Raw genomic sequence first — 26,475 nt, forward strand, 5'->3', positions numbered from 1 at the left:
CAGGGAACACGTTTTGAAACATGCATTCTTCAACAAAAAGCGAAACATTTTTTCAGTTTATTTTCAAGTCAAGTTTAGTTGCTATATATTCACAGACATCAAGATTCAATTACAGTGAATGCCTGAAACGTCAAAATTATGGGATTCTGGGACCAAATATGGCACGTCCGATTAGTAGTGTGGCTTTTTGACATTTGCACTGATTTATGATAATCCGGCTTTTATCGTGGATGTTCCTGTTAATAACCAAAAGAAAAGTAGCTGCAGAAAACACTGGTAGATTGATTTAACAATTTTACTTCTTTTCTGTTGGTAAATATTTACAAAGCATGATGAAGGACTGCATGACTAGCTACAATACAGTATTCATAAAAAAGACAAGCCAATATCAATGGTACTATGTTTCTGACAGTGGTAATTATAGACTCTTTCTATGTCATCCATTCATAAACAGTAAGTACTCAGAAAGTTTGATGCACAACTAGTGAAAAGTCAGAACCACTACCTACATATCCCTAAATGCATATTGATTACAACTTGTATGAAATTCCACTTGTTCCAAAAAAAACCTAATGTATTGGATGAACATCTACATTTGGAAAAACATCGGAGAAACAAATTTGAAAGTGACTGTAATCTTAATCTAGTTTATTTAATTTGTACCATCTTTGTTCATAAGTGGTAGCATACTCTTGTTATAAATTCAAAGACCTTTTTAATAAAATAGCAACATCTGCCTGTCAGTGAACATCTTCAAGTAAAATATCTTTCAAGTGTTGCCCTGTATTTTGTGTTGTTCTTGTCATGCATGGAGGCAACTGCCATTACTAACTGAGCAAGGTAACATTAGCAGTTTTGTACAATGGTTTATCTGAGTCATGTGAATCCAGTACATGATAATTATGTGCACGCAATTTTTATTATATGTTCATCCGCATCATAAAGAGACACAGCACGGCAATTATGGACAGCAAAGATTAGATTACAAATGGGTTAGCAAATTCACTGATTTCTGGTCTGCAATCACCATTTGTTTTCAGAATTGGTAAATACTAATGAACTACAATGATAAAACATGAGACTTTGACTGACCAAAGCAGACTGCAAAACAACTGGATCTTATATTGATACTGGCTGGTCACAGCAATATCTAAATTGATTAGATCAACCCTACAAAGGTATAATTTTTCAAAATAATGTTGGTCATGAAGGATTGTATTTCCAATATTCTATAGCACAACAGATCATCATTGAATGGTTATATAATGTAGTATTACAGTAATGAAATACGGACTCTATCATAGAATCCTTCACTTTACTCCATGAGAAACTCTCTTAGCTTTCACACTCTTGTATAAAACACAAATCCATGTTTAAGAATATCAAAGCAAATAAGTGGAGCTGCCATGTTAATTAGTGTATCCAAGGTAATCCTGAACTATCACTTCAAAGCTAAGGTCAGTGAAACATGGAAACTGATATAGATGTCCCTCAGTTTGTTATCAGTTATATGACAAGTGAACAACAACTCAATGGGTAACTGCAAGTGGGGAACAAAATATTTAATGAATTTCATATATCATTATGTATAAGTGCATGTTGAAAGCATATTGTTGAATACATGTACAGCAAGTACATGTGCAGTAAAGGTGTCTCACAATGAATTGAACAGAAGAATACAGATATCAATTACATGACTTTCCCTTGAATGTTTCACTCATATAATTACATTTTCAATACTCATTCACTCAATATTCTTCACAAATGAATGAACAATGGTGAATTACAATAATTACTATAAATAATGTTTCATGCAAAACTTTGAAATACACTTTGGTTTCCACTATATAAATCTTCAATAGGGAGTGCAACAATAACTAGTGTTGGTTTTGGTAAAACATATTTGGTATTTCAATTTTATATTTCCTTGTTGCTAAGGAAACACTTCCGCTTTTCAATTCACTAATTCACATCCTATATATTAAACTGTGCTTAAATGTAATGTGATTTTATTTTACACTTATCTCCATATGTCAACAATTCTGAGTACATGACCTGGTCAAAGCATAACATCTGTCATCCTCATTTGTTGATATCTGTTCTTCACAGCTCTACAACAACTGAACTGCCAGGTACAACTTTATTCCAATACTAGCATGATATATAGGTCAGAATCTGCACTACCAATTTTGTATTTACATAATCCTTGCATTATTTGTACTTAGATGAATAGAAAAGAAAAGTATGATATTCTGTTATATCACTGTACTTGTCCATTTTTACAGTTTTACAAAGAGACTGTCCATATGTGGCTTGATCTCACATTTCACAATAATTTACTTTTAACCTTGATGCTTCATGGTTAATGGAATAGAAAGGACGTTGTGTGTCCTACAGATCACATGATGACAGTACAAACAAACCCATGTCTACAAACGTGCATGGAAATAAACTAGTTGTATATGACGTTGTGCATGTAATTTTGTTTGTACTGTAGTCCATTCAAATTTTGCCTTTAACCAATTGTGAGTCACATGTATGCAATATTCAAGTTCTATGAAATATTGGTTTTGGCAGATGTCGACATGACTTTAGCATAACCACAAACTCAACTGTTGATTAAGAAACGTATGCTGACACAGGACGCTGTGATGGACATCAGAAACACTACGAACTAAAGACAGCACACATAGAATGATTGCCTATAGCATCAAATGAGGATCACTACATCACACATATGTAACTCAGTGCTGTATAAAACAATCATGTGATTATATATCCACATTCCATCCACATTGCAGCATGTTTTTCCCACATATAGAACAGTTTCTTAGCAAGCATTTGACAATTTTGGTATTGCTAATTCATCAACAAACTATGCCTGACATCCAGCTTATACAATCTTGACATCAATCACTTTAATATCTTGGGCTAAACTTTGTAGAGTGATGTCACTGGCAGGCGATGTGCTGATTTAAACTTGATCTTCTGTTGTTGACGATGGTTGATCCTCACTAACTGGCTTTTTCTCCTCTACAACTGAAAAAGATACATACACTTACATAATTACATGTACCAGTAAAATTATTAAAAGGAAGTAAATTTGTTAATGACAACGATTTTCTAATTCTTTCTTTAGATTTTAAAACTGCTTTGCTTGTTCGATATCCATTGCTGTAAAACTTGCATGTATTATACATGACAATATCTCCAACAGATTGCACTGAAAGCATTCATACAAATTGATCATAGCTACGAGCAGTTCCCCAGAAATTGCAACTGACAATTGAAGTGTCACTAGAATAAAGTAAGGTAAGTTTCCAAAGTCAAGGGGTATAGGGTATTTGTGTGCAAGTTGCCTTTGTTTAGGTTTTTCTGTGTACTTCAGGTGTGCATTCTTAAACAGTGTATCAGCCATTTGCTTTCTGTACAGGTGTTAGGCTCAATATTCAAATTAACTCTCCCTTTATTAGCTGAATTTCAATTCAGGCAGTTCAATTCTGCTTCATAAAATTACGGATACAGAAACAACTGTGTTGTACACATTTTATGGTATCAACATTTCACGTTTTTTGTCATTTTCTTGCACAACTGACAAAGGTTTCACAATCTGAGGTAAGTGTTGTTTTACCATATACCTAAACTTTATTTCATCAAGTATGCCGGTCAACATACACGTTGCTTGGTATGTACAATGATGTGGCATTTATGTACTTACAGTCTAGCTGTCAGGAAAGCAAATACAGTCTCATACATTGTCATACGAAACTTTTATGAGATGAACTAGTCTTCCATGAAATTTACACAATTCTTTACAAGTGGAAGATTTTCTTTTTGTTGCTACAGTTTACTTGCCATGTAATTTTCACTTCTTTATGACACTATTTTACATGATAATTTGTTGAGTATTGCTCTTTAATGCTCTTGTATCTGACAACAACCTGCTGTACGTAACTTTGTCAGGAACTTGAGGAGTCATGTGTCTAGAGAGTGTCCAAGTGTGGAAAAATTGTCATGGGTTCATAAGTTTGAATGAATTTTCCAGCTCTACAGGGTACAAATGAATAGTTAAACTAAACTAATCAAACTTCATCTCAACATTTCAAAAACAGACAATCATTTAAACTATGGATTTGAAGAATAGACTTAACTTTTCCAATTCAAAAGTGATTCAAAGTTTTTTACAGGTAGTGACACTAACTCAAATGAAAATTTTGAAATAAGACCATATCTACATCATACAATTAATGTGTTTCAGATACATGCAATTAGTTGCCTTGCAGCGTCTAAAGGTGTTTACAGATCTGAACAAAATAAGTATCCTTTAGCTGTTTGCGATTGACACTTAAGGTATGGTTCATTTTTTTATCAAAATGAACTTGTTAAGTAGTTATGGTGAGTTATGATTGAGTAAAACTAGCCAACACACATCTTCTTAAGGTGTTGGAAAGGCTAGAGCGTCAGTTATAAATTTCAACAAAACTATTAAAATATAAAAGTAGTCAACATTCTCTGTGGAATAAAAAAACTAGACATTTGGGCACAAAGGCATTGCAGAGTTATAGCCTGTTAAAACTTCTGAAAAACTGACCAAATAAGAAGAAGTTGGGGAGTCCTTAGTGTATTAACTATGGTAGAGGTCCCCTAGCTTTTAATAAAATGTTTGAAAAGGGAAAGTCATTATTTGCTGTTTTTCAGGAAAGTTTGACAAGGCGGTGCTGGCATTCAGAGTGAGTGACTGCTATTGTAAATGCTTTTTAGATTCTTTGAGTGTCAAGAGAGTGTCAAAAGTGAGATTAACCAAAAAAATGCTCTATGACTTCAAAAGAGGAGTGCAAATATGGCTTGTTTTCAACATTTTTACAGAATAACAGTTTCCTACATAATTGTATACCAATTTAATCCAACTTTGAAATGAGATATGGACATGGAATTTTTACAGCCTATTGACAAGGTTACAGATAAGATTTGTACGGCACAATTTTCCTGTATTTGAAGTACTTTTTGAAAAATCACATTTTGAAATTTCAAAGAATTTTTAATAATTTTTTGATATATAAACCCATGTAAAATTACAAAAACAAATTTTATTTACAAATCCTGCCGTACAAATATTACAATAAATAGTGTCAACATATTTATAACTAATTTGGTAATATTAATATTATCCAATTATTATTAAATTCAAATATGTAAAAAAAATATGAAAAATTAAATTTTAATATTTACTGGTGTCATATTTCAAAATCATGGCTGCAAATATACATTTTTATATTCTTTGGAGAAAATATTAACTAAGGGAGTTATCCTAAAATTTGAACTAAATATCTGATTCTAACACTTGAAATTTGACATTAACTCTGAGAAAAGAATTGGTGCAAAATTAGCCTTTCCAACCACCTTAAAGACTCCTAGCATGCAACAAGGACATGAGCAAGGTGTACTGCATCACAACATGAAATACTGTTGTCAATAAGTAAACTATGATGTGCTGTTGTCAATAAGTAAACTATGATGTACTGTTGTCAATAAGTAAACTATGATGTGCTGTTTTTCTTCTGTGATATCAAGGCTGAAGTTCTGAAGTATCTGATTAATAGATTTGAATACAGTGCATACACACCGGATAAAACATAGCATCAATAACACTACACTCATACTTGATTCATTGTGGCAGGCCAAAGTGAGTATATTTAACTATGTTTACCACTGGGGAACATGCATACCAAGATTCAAGGCAATTGGACAAGCGATTTCAGAGAAAATGATTTTTTGACCAAAAATGGGAAAAATTGCCCCAAAAATACAAACATGAAAAATATCACTCACAATTGTAAGATACTAAACTAGGGTTGCCTCTAGGTACATGCATACCAAGTTTCAAAGCAATCAGAATATTTAATTCAGAGAAAATGATTTTTTGATCTAGAAACAAAAAATTGCCCCCAAAATACAACTATTAAAAATTTCACCACAATTTGAACAAATCTAACTAAAGTCACCATAAACAACCTGCATACCAAGTTTCATCTAAATCTAGCAGGTGGTTACAGAGTTTTGGCGATTTGCTGGATTTTCTCTCTTTTTTACCTAATTTGCATATTTTTGACACTATATTCATTTGAACATCTCCAACACTGGGTGCACCTGTACACCAAATACTTTAGGATGGTAGGTGCTGCAGTTTTGGAGTTTTGATGTGGACGGACATACATCCACACATACTAACATACATACAGACGCTGCAAACCTACCATATAAGCTCTTTTTGGTATATATACATATATAAACTAAACGGAGAGCTAAAAACTAATTCACTTGTTGCTGATTACTCTATATGACATAAACGTAATCTTAAAACAGGATCCATAAAGTAGACAACATTCTTAGAAATGCTCTCTCAGAACACATACCAGGTTTTGACTTTGTGGTGTCCCCTCGACTGTCTGTTTTTTCAACTGCATTGTCTGTCTCCTGGGTGCTGCTGCTGCACACTGTTTTCTCTTCTTGAAGTTCTTCATATCTTTTCAAAGCATGTATTCGATAGTCTATTGCTGAAAAGATCTGCTCAGCATCTTTAGGATTTGCCTACAGAAAGAAAACTCGATTAGGTCAGTCAAAATCTGTAATCGCAACCTTAGCTCTTTTCAAAAGAATTTGTGTGAGATGTGCATTCTTACAAAAAATTGTTTCTTAGCAGAAATATACTTTGTGGCTCTGTGATGCAAATCTGACTAAATATGACATTCAGCAAGATGATACACTGTATTGATACTAACTACTGCTGTAGGTATATTGATCTGAGGTATAGCTGCCATGGTCTATTGATCCTAGGTATAGCTGCCATGGTCTATTGATCCTAGGTATAGCTGCCATGGTCTATTGATCTGGTATAGCTGCCATGGTCTATTGATCCTAGGTATAGCTGCCATGGTCTATTGATCCTAGGTATAGCTGCCATGGTCTATTGATCCTAGGTATAGCTGCCATGGTCTATTGATCCTAGGTATAGCTGCCATGGTCTATTGATCTGAGGTATAGCTGCCATGGTCTATTGATCCTAGGTATAGCTGCCATGGTCTATTGATCTGAGTATAGCTGCCATGGTCTATTGATCCTAGGTATAGCTGCCATGGTCTATTGATCCTAGGTATAGCTGCCATGGTCTATTGATCCTAGGTATAGCTGCCATGGTCTATTGATCCTAGGTATAGCTGCCATGGTCTATTGATCTGAGGTATAGCTGCCATGGTCTATTGATCCTAGGTATAGCTGCCATGGTCTATTGATCCTAGGTATAGCTGCCATGGTCTATTGATCCTAGGTATAGCTGCCATGGTCTATTGATCCTAGGTATAGCTGCCATGGTCTATTGATCCTAGGTATAGGTGCCATGGTCTATTATCCTAGGTATAGCTGCCATGGTCTATTGATCCTAGGTATAGCTGCCATGGTCTATTGATCCTAGGTATAGCTGCCATGGTCTATTGATCCTAGGTATAGCTGCCATGGTCTATTGATCTGAGGTATAGCTGCCATGGTCTATTGATCCTAGGTATAGCTGCCATGGTCTATTGATCCGAGGTATAGCTGCCATGGTCTATTGATCCGAGGTATAGCTGCCATGGTCTATTGATCCGAGGTATAGCTGCCATGGTCTATTGATCTCGAGGTATAGCTGCCATGGTCTATTGATCTGAGGTATAGCTGCCATGGTCTATTGATCCTAGGTATAGCTGCCATGGTCTATTGATCTGAGGTATAGCTGCCATGGTCTATTGATCCTAGCTACAGCTTCAAGGAAACATAGAAGGTACACTGCATACAAATAAAGTTATGCCACAGAACCTCTGCCTTACTTTTATGTAGGCTGTTTCAGTTACTGCCACCACTCCTACACATTTGCAGGATTTTCCCTTATTTCTTACCTCATTTGCATATTTTGACAGTGACATATTCATTTGAACAAATTCACATCTCCACTCCTGGGTCCACCTGTACACCAAATACAGTCAAACCTGTATATAGCTGCCAATAAAGGGATTTAGCTAAAGTGGCCTTAGACAGGTGGCCTTTATAGACAGGTTAGATAATTTATTCGTAATCAGTAAATGTATAAATGTATTTGGCTTGTTGACTTATCAAGATGTTTGGTAGGGGACAGATTTACAAAATAAAATGCTCTAACAGGCATTTCAGACAAACACTTCATGTTATATATTTACAGTACAAAAAAAGAAATGTATTATTGTGTAACTTTTTATTAATATCATAAGGCAAAAAAGTAATTTTGCAGTCATGCAAATTAAGAAAATGACCAAAAATGTAAATATTGATGCAGTGTTAAAAAAATCCAATGTACTGTAGATTGACAAATGTCCTCATAGTGTGTTTAAAAGAAAAAAGTGAAAAATTAATGCTGATAACCACAATGCTATAAAAATTTCATTTGTCAGTTTTTCCTCACAAAGTCACTGAGAATGAGATTTGTCTGCCTCAGTCTACTTTACGTTGTTTTCGTAGTGATGGTAGCTCGATGGTAGCCAGAATCGATCCGTTGGTGTTTGAACATTTGACCTATCATACATGAATATTGCATTGGAAATTATCACAAATGTCAATCACCTCCAAAAACTTTTGACAGTAACCGACTGAAACAAAGCTTACCATCGGCCTCATAGCATCACTGCAATGTGTGAAAGTTTGAAACACGGCATGATTGAACAGTTACCGCCGTTTGCACCCGGCTTCCGCATTCACTGTTTTGCTAAGTAAGAAACAACGCGGTAGTCACTTCTTGCTTTCAAAAAGCAAGTTTGATCTTTCAAAAACATGACTGAAAATACTTTTACTTCTGTAATATCCTCCACACAGTATGCTTTGGAGTGCACGGCACTCCAGGGCACTTGTGTCCGGCTGCCATATTCATTGTTTACGGTTTGAATAGAAATGTTGTTGAAGAGGGCGTTGTACCCCGGTTTCGACCAATGGTGAGCGCGATTGCCGACAACATTTTGATAAACAATGGCTGCCGTGGATCCCACATAAGCTGACCTGTAGAGAGTTAGATCGTGCCAAGTGTTCTTGCAAAAATATAGTTAAAATTTTGCTTCGTAAGGTTCTAGAAATATGCAAAGTACATGTCTTTTGTAGAAGTGGTGGTTGTCTGTTTTGATCGTAGGTATCGATCAGTGTTCCGGCGTTTTTGATCAAAACATGGTCGGGGTAACTCCGATCGAAGAATGATTAAACTTGAAAGATTTATTTCGACATTTCTTTTACCTAAACTGGTGAAAACTATCATGTCGGTATACTTTTTAGACAGTGGGGGCATTTTTGGGGACCGTTGCTGGGGCGGATTCCCCACACCTCTTTTGTTATTTTGTCTTCAGGTACTTAGCACCACAGTCCCTCAACAAAAAGGGACCATGTTACCACCTAGTCCTGAACACATGGCGACAGTGGAGTCAGACAAGCATATACACAATGGGCTATTCAATGTAAACTCCCTGCAACGACTCAAAATTTGAGTACAAAAAGGCATTTTGGGTTGGCCGTCAAGATATTTCTGGCCGTAATACACAGTATCAACTAACCAAACACACACAAAAAGGGTGGCCGCTCTAACCAGGTAGAATTACATTGAAATTACGTTGGGACTGCAATGGAGTGGCCGTTATAGACGGGTGGCCGCTCTATCCAGGTGGCCGCTGAGACTGGTTTGATTGTACTAAGATGGTAGGTGCAGCGCTTTGGGAATTTTTGATGTGGACGGACATACATCCGCACATCTGCACATACATACATACATACAGACAGACAGACAGACATACAGACGCCACTGACTCGCAATATAAGCTCTCTTTGATATTTATACACATACCAAATATGAGCTTAAAATAGAAGACTTGCAAATAAACAGATGAATTAATGTTGAAGATAACACTTAATTAAATCCTAAACCAAAGTTTGTTCTTGTTATGATGATCTTCACTATTATCCATCATATCATTCTTGAATACTAACAGCATGGCATTTCAGCAGAGTGTTTTCATGAAAATTGCAGCACATCTTACGCATAAAGACTCTCAATATACTCACCATAATGAGATAAACTTTGGCTCCTTCTGAATCCATAGCTGTGATACGAACACTTTTAGCACTTGCTTTCTCTACAGACATCTTGGTCCATATCTTGGTATTCAAGATGACTCGAAGACTTCCTTGAGTACGCATCACTGTAAGTTAGACACAGCAGTCATGATTTACACTTCAAATACTATCTTATCAAATACATACCATACATCATGTCAAGGGTAAATTAGCAGTGACTGACGTTAGTTTTCAAGTGTTTTTGATCAGTGGATTAATGGCCATTTCCTTTTAGAGTCCCTAAAACATGATAATATTCAGTGTTTTTGATCAGTGGATTAATGGCTACTTCCTTTTAGAATCCCTAAAACATGATAATATTCAGTGTTTTTGATCAGTGTATTAATGGCTACTTCCTTTTAGAGTCCCTAAAACATGATAATATTCAGTGTTTTTGATCAGTGTATTAACGGCTACTTCCTGTTAGAGTCCCTAAAACATGATAATATTCAGTGTTTTTGATCAGTGTATTAACGGCTACTTCCTTTTAGAGTCCCTAAAACATGATAATATTCAGTGTTTTTGATCAGTGTATTAACAGCTACTTCCTATTAGAGTCCCTAAAACATGATAATATTCAGTATTTTTGATCAGTGTATTAACGGCTACTTCCTATTAGAGTCCCTAAAACATGATAATATTCAGTGTTTTTGATCAGTGTATTAACAGCTACTTCCTATTAGAATCCCTAAAACATGATAATATTCAGTGTTTTTGATCAGTGTATTAATGGCTACTTCCTATTAGAGTCCCTAAAACATGATAATATTCAGTATTTTTGATCAGTGGATTAACGGCTACTTCCTATTAGAGTCCCTAAAACATGATAATATTCAGTGTTTTTGATCAGTGTATTAACGGCTACTTCCTATTAGAGTCCCTAAAACATGATAATATTCAGTGTTTTTGATCAGTGTATTAACGGCTACTTCCTATTAGAGTCCCTAAAACATGATAATATTCAATGTTTTTGATCAGTGTATTAACGGCTACTTCCTGTTAGAATCCCTAAAACATGATAATATTCAGTGTTTTTGATCAGTGTATTAATGGCTACGTCCTTTTAAAATCCCTAAAACATGATAGTTTTCTCAGTATTGCATTGTAAGCTTTACTACACAAACTACATGTATAGTCAGCATGCTAAAAATCTATTTTAGTCCAGATTTTGAATTCATTTGTCTATAAGGAGAATGGTAATAACACAATCAGGCAATGTTTACATGCATTACACTATACATGATATGGGGAAAAGTAAAATGTAGTTGACACTGAAAACAAAAATGCTACAAAAATGTTCAAAAGTTACGGTCGATAAACCTTTACACTATGAAAATGCTATTCCATGGGTTCACAGTTCAACACTCCTTTTGGTCCTCAATTTACAAATCTTGCCACCAAAATACCATAACTTCTATGTTAAAATAGACATAGTAATTTTTGCATTTATGTTAAAGATTCTGACTCAGTACAGATTTTAGAACTAAATTTCTGAACTTTATACATTTTTTTATTTGTACAATGAATCACTTTACAGCTCTCTTTATAAATGTTGCTTGTTTGCTGTGATAAAATAATGATCAACAACTCTGTATTTGTATACAGATTAAAAACATGTAATGAAGGCTTGTAAAGACATACCCAGTCTGGATTGAAAAGATAGAACATCACTTGATTGTGATAGGTCATTTATGCGCAGCATACCACGACCTTTCTCCAACCATGAATGACTAACAGGATCAAACAAGAATAATTTACACTGGGCCTGTAAATCATAATGAAATAAAATCATGTTATTAATAACAGAACAACAGAATGCTCTTAAATTGTCATATTTCTATAATTTCATTTTTATACAGTATGGTAAAGAAAATATTGAATAGAATGATGATAGTATCTCAAAGGAGAAGTGAAATGTTCAGATTGCAAGTTATAAGTACAGGCATTTTTAACAGTTTCCATATATGTCACTATCACAGCACACAGTAACTCAATACACTGTGGACGTGGTCTGCCACTCACTATACAACAAAAGAAATGTACAAGCTCATGTTAGTTGCAATATGTTGTACTAGTGCTATGTGTGAAGTTGGTTGCTTTATCTCCAAATGTTGGCTGTGGGTGTGACTGAAATTGGTTGCTTTATCTCCAAATGTTGGCTGTGGGTGTGACAGAAATTGGTTGCTTTATCTCCAAGTATTGGCTGTGGGTGTGACAGAAATTGGTTGCTTTATCTCCAAGTATTGGCTGTTGGTGTGACAGAAATTGGTTGCTTTATCTCCAAGTATTGGCTGTTGGTGTGACGAAATTGATTGCTTTATCTCCAGGTATTGGTTGTGGGTGTGATAGAAATTGGGTGCTTTATCTCCAAATGTTGGCTGTGGGTGTGACAGAAATTGGTTGCTTTATCTCCAAATGTTGGCTGTAGATGTGACAGAAATTGGTTGCTTTATCTCCAAGTCTTGGCTGTGGGTATGATAGAAATTGGTGGCTTTATCTCCAAGTATTGGCTGTTGGTGTGACAGAAATTGGTTGCTTTATCTCCAAATGTTGGCTGTGGGTATGATAGAAATTGGTTGCTTTATCTCCAAATGTTGGCTGTGGTGTGACAGAAATTGGTGGCTTTCTCTCCAAGTATTGGCTGTGGGTGTGACAGAAATTTGTTACTTTATCTCCAAATGTTGGTTGTGGGTATGAAAAAATTGGTGGCTTTATCTCCAAGTATTGGCTGTTGGTGTGACAGAAATTTATTGCTTTATCTCCAAATGTTGGCTGTGGATGTGACAGAAATTGGTTGCTTTATCTCCAAGTATTGGCTGTTGGTGTGACAGAAATTGGTTGCTTTATCTCCAAATGTTGGCTGTGGGTGTGACAGAAATTGGTTGCTTTATCTCCAAATGTTGGCTGTGGGTGTGACAGAAATTGGTTGCTTTATCTCCAAGTATTGGTTGTTGGTGTGACAGAAATTTATTGCTTTATCTCCAAATGTTGGCTGTGGATGTGACAGAAATTGGTTGCTTTATCTCCAAGTATTGGCTGTGGATGTGACAGAAATTGGTTGCTTTATCTCCAAATGTTGGCTGTGGATGTGACAGAAATTAGTTGCTTTATCTCCAAATGTTGGTTGTTGGTGTGACAGAAATTGGTTGCTTTATCTCCAAGTATTGGCTGTTGGTGTGAAAGAAATTGGTTGCTTTATCTCCAAATGTTGGTTGTGGGTATGATAGAAATTGGTTGCTTTATCTCCAAATGTTGGCTGTGGGTGTGACAGAAATTGGTTGCTTTATCTCCAAGTATTGGCTGTGGGTGTGACAGAAATGGTTGCTTTATCTCCAAATGTTGGCTGTGGATGTGACAGAAATTGGTTGCTTTATCTCCAAGTATTGGCTGTGGATGTGACAGAAATTGGTTGCTTTATCTCCAAATGTTGGCTGTGGATGTGACAGAAATTGGTTGCTTTATCTCCAAATGTTGGCTGTTGGTGTGACAGAAATTGGTTGCTTTATCTTAAAGTATTGGTTGTGGATGTGACAGAAATTGGTTGCTTTATCTCCAAATGTTGGTTGTGGGTATGATAGAAATTGGTTGCTTTATCTCCAAATGTTGGCTGTGGGTGTGACAGAAATTGATTGCTTTATCTCCAGGTATTGGTTGTGGGTGTGATAGAAATTGGGTGCTTTATCTCCAAATGTTGGCTGTGGGTGTGACAGAAATTGGTTGCTTTATCTCCAAGTATTGGCTGTTGGTGTGACAGAAATTGGTTGCTTTATCTCCAAATGTTGGCTGTGGGTGTGACAGAAATTGGTTGCTTTATCTCCAAGTATTGGCTGTTGGTGTGACAGAAATTGGTTGCTTTATCTCCAAATGTTGGCTGTGGGTATGATAGAAATTGGTTGCTTTATCTCCAAATGTTGGCTGTGGGTGTGACAGAAATTGATTGCTTTATCTCCAGGTATTGGTTGTGGGTGTGATAGAAATTGGGTGCTTTATCTCCAAATGTTGGCTGTGGGTGTGACAGAAATTGGTTGCTTTATCTCCAAGTATTGGCTGTTGGTGTGACAGAAATTGGTTGCTTTATCTCCAAATGTTGGCTGTGGGTGTGACAGAAATTGGTTGCTTTATCTCCAAATGTTGGCTGTGGGTGTGACAGAAATTGGTTGCTTTATCTCCAAATGTTGGCTGTGGATGTGACAGAAATTGGTTGCTTTATCTCCAAATGTTGGCTGTGGATGTGACAGAAATTGGTTGCTTTATCTTCAAATGTTTGCTGTTGGTGTGACAGAAATTGGTTGCTTTATCTCCAAGTATTGGCTGTGGGTATGACAGAAATTGGTTGCTTTATCTCCAAGTATTGGCTGTGGGTGTGATAGAAATTGGTTGCTTTATCTCCAAATGTTTGCTGTTGGTGTGACAGAAATTGGTTGCTTTATCTTCAAATGTTGGCTGTTGGTGTGACAGAAATCAGTGTCTTTATATCAAAATACTGGCTGAGGGTTCATTTATCAATTAATTGATGAGATAATTTTTACAAACCTGCAAGACGTTTTCTTCATTTTCTTCTCCTGTTACAGTTGGAACTTCATTTAATTTAAGACGGTTACTTTCCTTTGCTTCCTCATAAGCACTGGCACTTTCTTTCAATGCTTTGTTAGATGCTGTGTTCATATAAAAAAAACAGTCACACCATAAATTGAAAATGTAATGCTCTTTCAAAGCCTGTGACTAATGCTTAATTTATTGGAATCCAAAAGACATGAATTTGACAAGAGCTACACCACCTTCAGTCAGATACCATTGGGAGACTCTGTTATAACATTTTATGTAAATATTACGTAAGTCGGATAGAAACTTCAATTACCAAATATGGACTTACTTTCTGTTTCTTGATGTGTTGGCGTTTCCTGATGAACATAAAACAATAACGATATCAGAAATATATTATCTAGACATTATTTGTCAAGAATCTGTATTGTTTACATTAAAAGTTATACACGTATGCAGACATTGTTGTAGAATTCAACTTTGTAACCCACATTATTCATCATCTTGCTAAGTGTCTAAAACAATCAAAAGCTAGTCATATTTTGAATAAAATAAGAGTTAGCAAGTGTTGCATGATGGGAGTTCACCTCAAACACACATACATACATACAAATAAATAAATATAAGTAGATCACATCTTATTATACAAGACCTGTTTCAAGTATTTCTTTAAATCAAGACTTGACTGTATTCAATATCAAATTCAACCGGAGAAGTTTATGTTCAACTACTCTATAATTGGAATTAATCATGACAGTTTTGTGTGATATAAGTTTTTGTAATTTACCCAAAAAACACAATTGCTTACTTGGTAAAATGTACTCCCATTAAGGAATAAATGGATGATCTGTACAATTGCTGACTTGCTATCAGACAGTCAGTTTCACTATCAAGATATATTTTGAAGAATTACCTTGACTCGCTTTGATTGGCTTTCACCAGACTGGACACTATCTTCAGAATCTTCTTCCAGAGGCCTTTTACCAGGTGTCTGTGTGATAATATGCAAAAACATCAACATAATCCACAGACTGCTGGTCATTGTGACAGGGAACCAAAACATTGCAGAAATAAACACAGCTACTCTACCGTCTAGAAGTCATACTGAACTGTTGATGAATGTGAAAAAAACAATTTTGTTTTGGTTATGGAGGCTATGAGGTGATTTCAAAGTATATTCCATGCCAGAGCTATCTTGATTTCAAACTATATTCCATGCTAGAGCTATCTTGATTTCAAACTACATTCCATGCTTGAGCTATCTTGATTTCAAACTATATTCAATGCTACTGCAACACCACTTTGATAATATATTATTCTGTAACATTTGGATGATATGACCAAAGTCATGCCTACATACATTCACGTAAAAGAATTTTCACTAAAATGTCTCTACACTGAATTCAATCCATTATTTTATTACAGACTCAAGCTCATTCGTGTGACTTACATGTGCAGTGACTCTGTCATCTAAATTTCTTCCAAACACAAAGCTACTGGTTTTATTTTGTTCTGTGTCATCTTTGTCCTTTTCTTTGATGGCACTGGAGAAACTGAATAAAGAGTGAAATAAAAGAGCAGAATTACACACTTGATGCATAATTCATCCACAAACAGCATTATTGTTCGATGTACTAGAGGCCATATTATGCACAATATTGTAGGCGAGTGAATATTCTTCACTAATAATAGCTTGTAAGTTGATTTGCATAGTCAATCTGTGCTCATGAATAAATTTAGCATAAATGAATATGTTTATTGAGAAAATTGAACATTTTATGCCAGATGTATGCATTATGATAAAGATCATGAAAGATTAATGTTACAGTAATGAAGAGACACTACGAGCTGAAAGACTGACAAATGACACACATACCCTACCATCACATGATCCATTATAGAGTTAAAAGAGCCATTGTACACATATTTCAATAAAAATACACATACAACTGAAGTGGGTTGAAGATCACCATCTTTTTTGAGGAAATGTACAATTTTATCTTCAAAATGAAGATTTCAAGCTGAGTGAAACTGTGATCTAATTCTAAAAAACCTTCCCTCACAATCTCATGTTGTGGTAGAAATGTGTCACTTCTCAAAATGAAAAATTCAAAATAGCAACATTGTTAACCTTGTTGGGATATTCTATGACAGAGAACTTGTGAGGGGTATCTTTAATGTTTTGGTGTCAAGATAGCACAGCTGATGAAAGCTCTGTAGGATTTCTTACCTATCGGTACTCTTTGAATACTGTGCCCAATAATTGCTATTTGTAACTGTTGATTCTGTGTCTTGATTGAATGCTGTTACGCCCTCTTTGCCAAAACGATTAGAAAGTATGGTCTGTGGTTTGATCCACACATTACTTTCATCTGGTTTTTGGAGTCGAACAAAGAAATTTTCTTTGGTACCAGTAGTAAAGCTTGAACTGCTGGAATTGCTGTCTACTGTTTTACCGTTTTCTTTTTCACTTTCTGATGAGGAACTTGCAACTTCACCAGTGCAACCATTTTCTACTTCACTCTCACTAGCTTTGTCTGTTGATAAAATTTTACATTGAAAATAAATTACTTGAATCTTCAGAATTAATCTTAGCCATTCATGAAAGAGACCTTTTTCCCAACTTGAAATGCCAGGCATGGCATGTTGAAATACGATATGAGATCAATTTTTGAGCTGTATCTACAAACATTGTCACATAACTGACCCTTTTTAATCAAGACCAGATTTTTTTCATGACACAGTGTTTTGATTTCTTTGGTAAAACATCTGATGTATGTTTTGTCAAATGTCTGTTTAAATTCCTTGGAACAGATAACAAATATTAAAATACTTTGAATATATAATATTTGAATTAAATGTTTATGTTCTTGTAGTCGTAATACCTAGCTGTAGGAAAAGACAGCAGAGATTTGATGTGAAAAATCACATCACATCTGTGATGCTCTTCTTTTGTGATTTCTTTCAAAGCGGAGTACTTAGTTTTCAAAACTTTAATGGTGCATTGTAAATTATAGACTCTGATGCCAACACACCAAGACAGTCTGATAGGTTCATAGTGCATTGTACAGTACAGACTCTGATGCCAACACACCAAGACAGTCTGATAGGTTCATGGTACAGTACAGACTCTGACGCCAACACACCAAGACAGTCTGATAGGTTCATGGTGCATTGTACAGTAGAGACTCTGATGCCAACACACCAAGACAGTCTGATAGGTTCATGGTGCATTGTACAGTACAGACTCTGATGCCAACACACCAAGACAGTCTGATAGGTTCATGGTGCATTGTACAGTACAGACTCTGATGCCAACACATGAAGACAGTCTGATAGGTTCATGGTACAGTACAGACTCTGACGCCAACACACCAAGACAGTCTGATAGGTTCATGGTGCATTGTACAGTAGAGACTCTGATGCCAACACACCAAGACAGTCTGATAGGTTCATGGTGCATTGTACAGTACAGACACTGATGCCAACACACCAAGACAGTCTGATAGGTTCATGGTGCATTGTACAGTAGACTCTGATGCCAACACACCAAGACAGTCTGATAGGTTCATGGTGCATTGTACAGTACAGACACTGATGCCAACACACTAAGACAGTCTGATAGGTTCATGGTGCATTGTACAGTACAGACTCTGATGCCAACACATCAAGACAGTCTGATAGGTTCATGGTGCATTGTACAGTAGAGACTCTAATGCCGACACACCAAGACAGTCTGATAGGTTCATGGTGCATTGTACAGTACAGACACTGATGCCAACACACCAAGACAGTCTGATAGGTTCATGGTGCATTGTACAGTAGAGACTCTGATGCCAACACACCAAGACAGTCTGATAGGTTCATGGTGCATTGTACAGTACAGACTCTGATGCCAACACACCAAGACAGTCTGATAGGTTCATAGTGCATTGTACAGTACAGACTCTGATGCCAACACACCAAGACAGTCTGGTAGGTTCGTGGTGCATTGTACAGTACAGACTTTGATGCCAACACACCAAGACAGCCTGATAGGTTCATGGTGCATTGTACAGTAGAGACTCTGATGCCAACTCACCAAGACAGTCTGATAGGTTCATGATGCACTGTACAGTAGAGACTCTGATGCCAACACACCAAGACAGTCTGATAGGTTCATGTGCACTTGTACAGTACAGACTTTGATGCCAACACACCAAGACAGCCTGATAGGTTCATGGTGCATTGTACAGTAGAGACTCTGATGCCAACTCACCAAGACAGTCTGATAGGTTCATGATGCTCTGTACAGTACAGACTCTGATGCCAACACACCAAGACAGTCTGATAGGTTCATGGTGCACTGTACAGTAGAGACACTGATGCCAACACACCAAGACAGTCTGATAGGTTCATGGTGCATTGTACAGTAGACTCTGATGGAGGTATGTAAGACCCCAAAATTGACAAAGTGAGCCTCAAAGTGCTCGATCGAGCACTTTGTGAAAAATGACAAACTGAGCGTCAAACTGAGCGTCAAACCGAGCGATCGAGCACTTTGTGGAAAATGTTAAACTGAGCGTCAAAGTGAGCGTCAAACTGAGCGTGATGGCGCCTCCAACGATAGGATGTGGTATAATTAATTTTGCCATCAGCTGTGAGATCGCGTCCCGCCAGGTCGATGTTATACATTCACTATGGCGGTACCCAACGAACTCCGTTAGTCGTTAATCCCGCCTGATGATTTGGCATGAGTTGACATTTCCTGTTACTGTTGCCCTGTTTCGGGTAGATAATCTTTCCGAACAGATTTCGCTTCATGGCCATGACAATTATCATTTTTATACCAGGATTACCGCTGCTCAGAGACTGAATATTCATGAGAAAGTCATTTTACCACGGACTGGAAGTGAAACATTCACACCTCTTCCACTCCTAACGATCGCGGTAATACCGCAGGCACAACGGTATACCGTATGGCATGAACGGCTACAGTTTGCAGTATTTTTTTTTTTTTTTTTGAGAGAGAGAGAGAGCATGTACGTCTTGGTCAAATAAACTAGTACGTTGTCACTGTTGTGTATGTTCACTTCCGTCTGTAAAATATTGCAAACTAAATACCTAACAAAAAGTGCAATTCATGAACACCCCTAACATGTCTTAGGTGTAATCGATGTCAAAAAATAGTTGACGATTTATCAAATGTAACGTTCAAGTTAATTACGACACCCAAATTTTGTTCAATTTGTGCGAGATCGGGAAGTAAAACTCTGGTCATACATCGGTTGTAGAGCCATTCCATGATAGCAAATATCGACATCGCATCTGGGGACAATTTGTCGTGTCTATTTTTTATCTATTTTGATAGCAGCATGAATGTCCTTGTACTCAATAAAGAAAGCACTGAAATTACCAGTTAAAATTGGCTAACTACTACGATGGATGGGTTGCGACGTTTCAGCCACATCGTTCACCCCCTAGGTAACAGCATAGCTATCACCAACCCGACATGCGAACACCCGGGTAGGCGAAGTTTATTCCTTAAATTTATGTCATTTTGATATTTATACGCCTACAGACTTGAAACAAGTTTACGATCAAGTTTATCATCACTTCATAAACACGTTCAACAAAGAAAGCATTCTGCTATAAAGCTCGTGTCAATAAAATATGCTGCTGGTATAATTGTTTTGAAGTCCGAAGCTCTGCATTCAAGATTACAGTATGGTAGTATTGTTTGATCTTTGAGCAAACAGAACGATGAATGTAAGCAAGGAATAAACTAGAAATATTTATGTGTTTATCACACGACACCAATATAATGTTATGTCTTGTGTTGATAGCATCGTAGTTTTTTTACAGAGTGATAGAGATATTGCAAATCTAGTTGGCGCGATCACTATGAAATAATCAAGAAAAATATAAATTGACCGACATATCGACATAGTACGGCTCTGCACGCATCGATAACCATAGTCGCGACGGGGCCTGGGGTATGTGCCGCTACGGACCACGCTTCTCTAGATAAAAATCGCTCTGCATTTTGATGATTTTGAATGAATGTCTGTGCCAGGACTATTGTGGCTGCACAGTAAAATTTCAAAGATCATTTCTGCGCTGATCGCCATAAAATGCCGACGTGTGGTCAAGCGACGCCGCTCACCGGTACCATTTTTTGTATATCCATGACGGTGATTTTTCCCAACAAAATTTTTGGGGGAGATTTTACCAATTTTCATGAATTTTCCTGTCATTTTTTATAATTATACACTGTTTAAGTGTATGAAGAGAGTGTACGCGTTAGCAGATAGTTGTATCGGGCCAAGTAATGATAGTGTCCTTGTAGTGTTTCTTATGACATCTACGTTACGCTTGAAACATTAACAACAACACAACAGTTATGTTCGTTGAATTGTATTGGTCAACAACAACAACACGACTAATAAACATAAACAACAATACAAACAACAACAACAACAACAACCAGACCAAACAACAACAACAGACTGGGGATCCCTATGCTCAGAGGGTTGAGCCACTGCAGCACTGAAAATTCCGTGAACTTGATTTGTTTGAAGTCCTGTCAGTGAGGCTAAACTTGACTGACGTACAGTTCGCGTATGTTCAATAATGATTCTACATAAATCAGACTTGTTATCCAAAGACTCTTGATGTTGAAAGGTCAATTTAGACTTTGCTTGAATAAACACATTGTCTGGAAATTGTTTGCTGAACGTGACACTCTATGCGATGATCGTTTTTTGGACGTGGGATTCTGTGCATGTGATGACTGTGATTTTCTATCCATTTGACATCACGATTGCCGAACAATGTCTTATCATGACAAATGTTTCAGAATTAAAGCAATGTGAAAGAACATCTTTCACCCGAAAAAATGAAAGTTACAGTAATTTTTTCGGCTTCAGGCGTAAGCTTATTATTGGCTCAAAACTTTTCAGTCTCAGTCAACACATAGAGAAGGACGTAATTTGACCTCACTCTGCCTGCCATTTGTCAACTCCCGTACATGCACACTACAGATAGTGATTGACATTGCTCCATCGAGGTCCGTCAACTGCAGGACCTTGACTCCTATCTCTTATTCTTTTTGACTACGAAGAGTAAACTGTAATTAATTGTAATTATGACACCAATATTGCGCGCATCATCGTAAACACGTTTTTATTAGCCGACTGGCAAATCGTGTACTATCCAGTACGCGCTAACTGAGCACCCATCATGCAAGCTATATTTCGCATATTCGCTACGTTTTAGCACTCTTACTAAGTTCAACGCTCAGTTCTTTTTTTGGCCCGGTTTGACGCTTGCTTCGTATTCAACGCTGTTTGTCACTCACTTTGTCAGTTTCCAACGCTCAGTTCGACGCTCACTTTGCCATTTCCAACGCTCAGTTCGACGCTCACTTTGTCATTTTCCAAGCCAGTTTGACGCTCACTTTGTCATTTCCACGCTCAGTTTGACGCTCACTTTGTCTTTTGCCACGCTCAGTTCGACGCTCACTTTGTCGAATTTGGGACCCTTACATACCTGTCTGATGCCAATACACCAAGACAGTCTGATAGGTTCATGGTGCATTGTACAGTACAGACTCTGATGCCAACACATCAAGACAGTCTGATAGGTTCATGGTGCATTGTACAGTACAGACTCTGACGCCAACACACCAAGACAGTCTGATAGGTTCATGGTGCATTGTACAGTACAGACTCTGACGCCAACACACCAAGACAGTCTGATAGGTTCATGGTGCATTGTACAGTACAGACTCTGATGCCAATACACCAAGACAGTCTGATAGGTTCAAATACAACACAAAACAACTGAAGACAATTGAAGCATATTTAACACTGTGTTGAAATGTGAATTTACCTTTGTTTTCTGTTTTTGTATCAAGTGAGCTCACTGATGCTGGCTTTATCAAAGATGAGACTTTGGTTGCTGTAAAATAAACATAGTGAAAAATGATAATTGTAATTTTCCAAACAAATAGTTGACAACAAAACATCTTATATACTTGGAAATAATAACAATCTTTATATGATGTCATGGGATGCAACCACTGGCCACAACAATGAACATTGGTGCAAAGCAACATAATTTCTCAAAATATTTACTTGCAGCAACCAATATCACACAACAACACTACAATAGTGATCAACCCTTGGAGTACAGTGTAATTGTAATCTTATTGAGCCTTAAAACTTGGCAAATAACATGGAGACTATGAAAAGTACACAGTCCCCTAAAAAGTTCAAAAATTGCTGTGTGTAAAGACAATAGTTGAACTGTTGAGATGAGTAGAGCTAGTGAGAGGAGACAGAGTATTTACCTTGCAATGCTACTGTTTGTGCTGTCAGAGATGATGGTTTTAAAATACTTCTACTACTGCTAATGTTACCACTGAGACCAGATTCCCTGGAATCTTCTGCAAAATAATAGATTCAAATGTTAAAGAAGCTACTACAGACTAATGTTTGCAAATCATTACTTATCTTACTACTACTGATGTTTGTAAATCATTACTAACCTAAACAACTACAGACTAATATTTGCAAATCATTACTTATCTTACTACTACTGATGTTTGTAAATCATTACTAACCTAAACAACTACAGACTAATGTTTGCAAATCAGTATTTATCTTACTAATACTGATGTTTGTAAATCATTACTAACCTAACAAACTACAGACTAATGTTTGCAAATCATTACTTATCTTACTACTACTGATGTTTGTAAATCATTACTACTTCTGATGTTTATGAATCATTACTAATACTGATGTTTGTAAATCATTACTAACCTAACAAACTACAGACTAATGTTTGCAAATCATTACTTATCTTACTACTACTGATGTTTGTAAATCATTACTACTACTGATGTTTGTAAATCATTACTACTTCTGATGTTTATAAATCATTACTAATACTGATGTTTGTAAATCATTACTAACCTAAACTACTACTGACTAATGTTTGCAAATCATTACTTATCTTACTACTACTGATGTTTGTAAATCATTACTACTTCTGATGTTTATAAATCATTACTAATACTGATGTTTGTAAATCATTACTAACCTAAACAACTACAGACTAATGTTTGCAAATCATTACTTATCTTACTACTACTGATGTTTGTAAATCATTACTACTACTGATGTTTGTAAATCATTACTACTTCTGATGTTTATAAATCATTACTAATACTGATGTTTGTAAATCATTACTAACCTAAACAACTACAGACTAATGTTTGCAAATCATTACTTATCTTACTACTACTGATGTTTGTAAATCATTACTACTACTGATGTTTGTAAATCATTACTACTACTGATGTTTGTAAATCATTACTACTACTGATGTTTGTAAATCATTACTACTTCTGATGTTTATAAATCATTACTAATACTGATGTTTGTAAATCATTACTAACCTAAACTACTACTGACTAATGTTTGAGAATCATTTCTTATCTAACTATTACTGATTGTTTGCAAATCATTACTTACATAAGTTACTTTATGTGTTTGCAAATCACTACTTACATAAGCTATTACTGACTGATGTTAGCAAATCATTACTTACATAAGCTATTACTGACTGATGTTTGCAAATCATTACTTACATAAGCTATTACTGACTGATGTTTGCAAATCATTACTTACATAAGCTATTACTGACTGATGTTAGCAAATCATTACTTACATAAGCTATTACTGACTGATGTTTGCAAATCATTACTAACATAAGCTATTACTGACTGATGTTTGCAAATCATTACTTACATAAGCTATTACTGACTGATGTTTGCAAATCATTACTTACATAAGCTATTACTGACTGATGTTTGCAAATCATTACTTACATAAGCTATTACTGACTGATGTTCGCAAATCACTACTTACATAAGCTATTACTGACTGATTGTTAGCAAATCATTACTTACATAAGTTACTATATGTGTTTGCAAATCATTACTTACATAAGCTATTACTGACTGATTGTTAGCAAATCATTACTTACATAAGTTACTATATGTGTTTGCAAATCATTACTTACATAAGCTATTACTGACTGATGTTAGCAAATCACTACTTACATAAGCTATTACTGACTGATTGTTAGCAAATCATTACTTACATAAGTTACTATATGTTTGCAAATCATTACTTACATAAGCTATTACTGACTGATGTTAGCAAATCATTACTTACATAAGCTATTACTGACTGATGTTAGCAAATCACTACTTACATAAGCTATTACTGACTGATAATTGCAAATCATTACTTACATAAGCTATTACTGACTGATGTTCGCAAATCATTACTTACATAAGCTATTACTGACTGATGTTAGCAAATCACTACTTACACAAGTCATTGACAATGACATAGTCCCCACTTGTAATAGGAGTATTAGTCTTGATGGGGCAGGGAAATGTGGTCATTACGAAGTATCACTGGAGTGTATATGTTGAGATCTATGGGCACATAGGTCTATGTCGTTGTTCCAAATTTGAAACACATGAGGCATGTCTAAGTTATGGTTCTAAATCGGGAAAAAAGATCAGACCTCTATCTGTTTTGGCCAGCCAAGAAATACATATGTGCATAATAATGAGGTACAAGATGTGACATCTTAAGGTCTAATATCCTATCAGAATTGGAGGGTATAGAACTTGTGGTTACTGAGTTATGCATATATATGTATAATCAAGGTCAAAGGTCATCGAGGTCACGTGACATTTTGAAAAAAAATTGTATTGCTAATTAATCCCTATATGCCAAAAATCAGGTCTATTCGCTTGCCCAGAATTAGATGTGTGCATAATTAATGAGGTAAAGCGTGTGTTGTCATAAGGTCTCCCACCCTACTAAATATAAAGGACATAGCACTTGTGGTTACGTATTTATCGACATAAACGTATATTTCAGGTCAAAGGTCATCGAGGTCACATGACATTTGGTCAAAAAATTTCTATCCTATAGTTATCCCTATATACCAAAAATCAGACCCCTAGCTCTATTGGCTCGCTCAAAATTAGATATGTGCATAATTAATGAGGTACAATATGTGGCGTCATAAGGTGTCCCATCATACCATACATGAAGGGTGTAGCACTTGTGGTTACTCAGTTATGGACTAATATGTATATTTGAGGTCAAAGGTCACCGAGGTCATGTGACATTTTGTCAAAAAAATTGTATTGCTAAGTTATCCCTATATACCAAAAATCAGACCTCTAGCTCTATTGGCTCGCTCAAAATTAGATATGTGCATAATTAATGAGGTACAATATGTGGCGTCATAAGCTGTCCCATCATACCATATATGAAGGGTGTAGCACTTGTGGTTACTGAGTTATGGACAAATATGTATATTTGAGGTCAAAGGTCACTGAGGTCACGTGACATTTGGTCAAAAAAATTGTATTGCTAAGTTATCCCTATATACCAAAAATCAGACCTCTAGCTCTATTGGCTCGCTCAAAATAAGATATGCGCATAATTAATGAGGTACAATATGTGGCGTCATAAGCTGTCCCATCATACCATATATGAAGGGTGTAGCACTTGTGGTTACTGAGTTATGGACAAATATGTATATTTGAGGTCAAAGGTCACTGAGGTCACGTGACATTTGGTCAAAAAAATTGTATTGCTAAGTTATCCCTATATACCAAAAATCAGACCTCTAGCTCTATTGGCTCGCTCAAAATAAGATATGCGCATAATTTATGAGGTACAATATGTGGCATCATAAGGT

General features: G+C 36.2%; 1 protein-coding gene across 5 annotated transcripts in view; it reads right to left on the reverse strand.

Moving 5' to 3' along the window:
- Positions 1 to 281: 281 nt before the first annotated feature.
- Positions 282 to 26,475, reverse strand: part of LOC139139362 (ran-binding protein 3-like) — a 59,923-nt gene continuing 33,729 nt past the window's right edge. For 4 of the 5 annotated variants that reach the window (XM_070708257.1, XM_070708254.1, XM_070708258.1 and 1 more), the window contains 11 exons: positions 23,027 to 23,122; positions 22,567 to 22,635; positions 16,925 to 17,231; positions 16,145 to 16,247; positions 15,608 to 15,685; positions 15,026 to 15,053; positions 14,686 to 14,807; positions 11,794 to 11,917; positions 10,102 to 10,238; positions 6,414 to 6,588; positions 282 to 3,039 (listed from right to left, as the gene is read on the reverse strand). In XM_070708257.1, coding sequence (XP_070564358.1) covers positions 2,975 to 3,039; positions 6,414 to 6,588; positions 10,102 to 10,238; positions 11,794 to 11,917; positions 14,686 to 14,807; positions 15,026 to 15,053; positions 15,608 to 15,685; positions 16,145 to 16,247; positions 16,925 to 17,231; positions 22,567 to 22,635; positions 23,027 to 23,122 — 1,304 coding nt within the window. In that variant the 3' untranslated portion in view covers positions 282 to 2,974. Of the gene's footprint in view, positions 3,040 to 6,413; positions 6,589 to 10,101; positions 10,239 to 11,793; positions 11,918 to 14,249; positions 14,376 to 14,685; positions 14,808 to 15,025; positions 15,054 to 15,607; positions 15,686 to 16,144; positions 16,248 to 16,924; positions 17,232 to 22,566; positions 22,636 to 23,026; positions 23,123 to 26,475 lie in introns of those variants that run through there. The other variant, XM_070708256.1, reaches the window with a different exon arrangement.

This window comes from Ptychodera flava, chromosome 8 (assembly GCF_041260155.1).
Source record: "Ptychodera flava strain L36383 chromosome 8, AS_Pfla_20210202, whole genome shotgun sequence".
Classification (NCBI taxonomy): domain Eukaryota; kingdom Metazoa; phylum Hemichordata; class Enteropneusta; family Ptychoderidae; genus Ptychodera; species Ptychodera flava.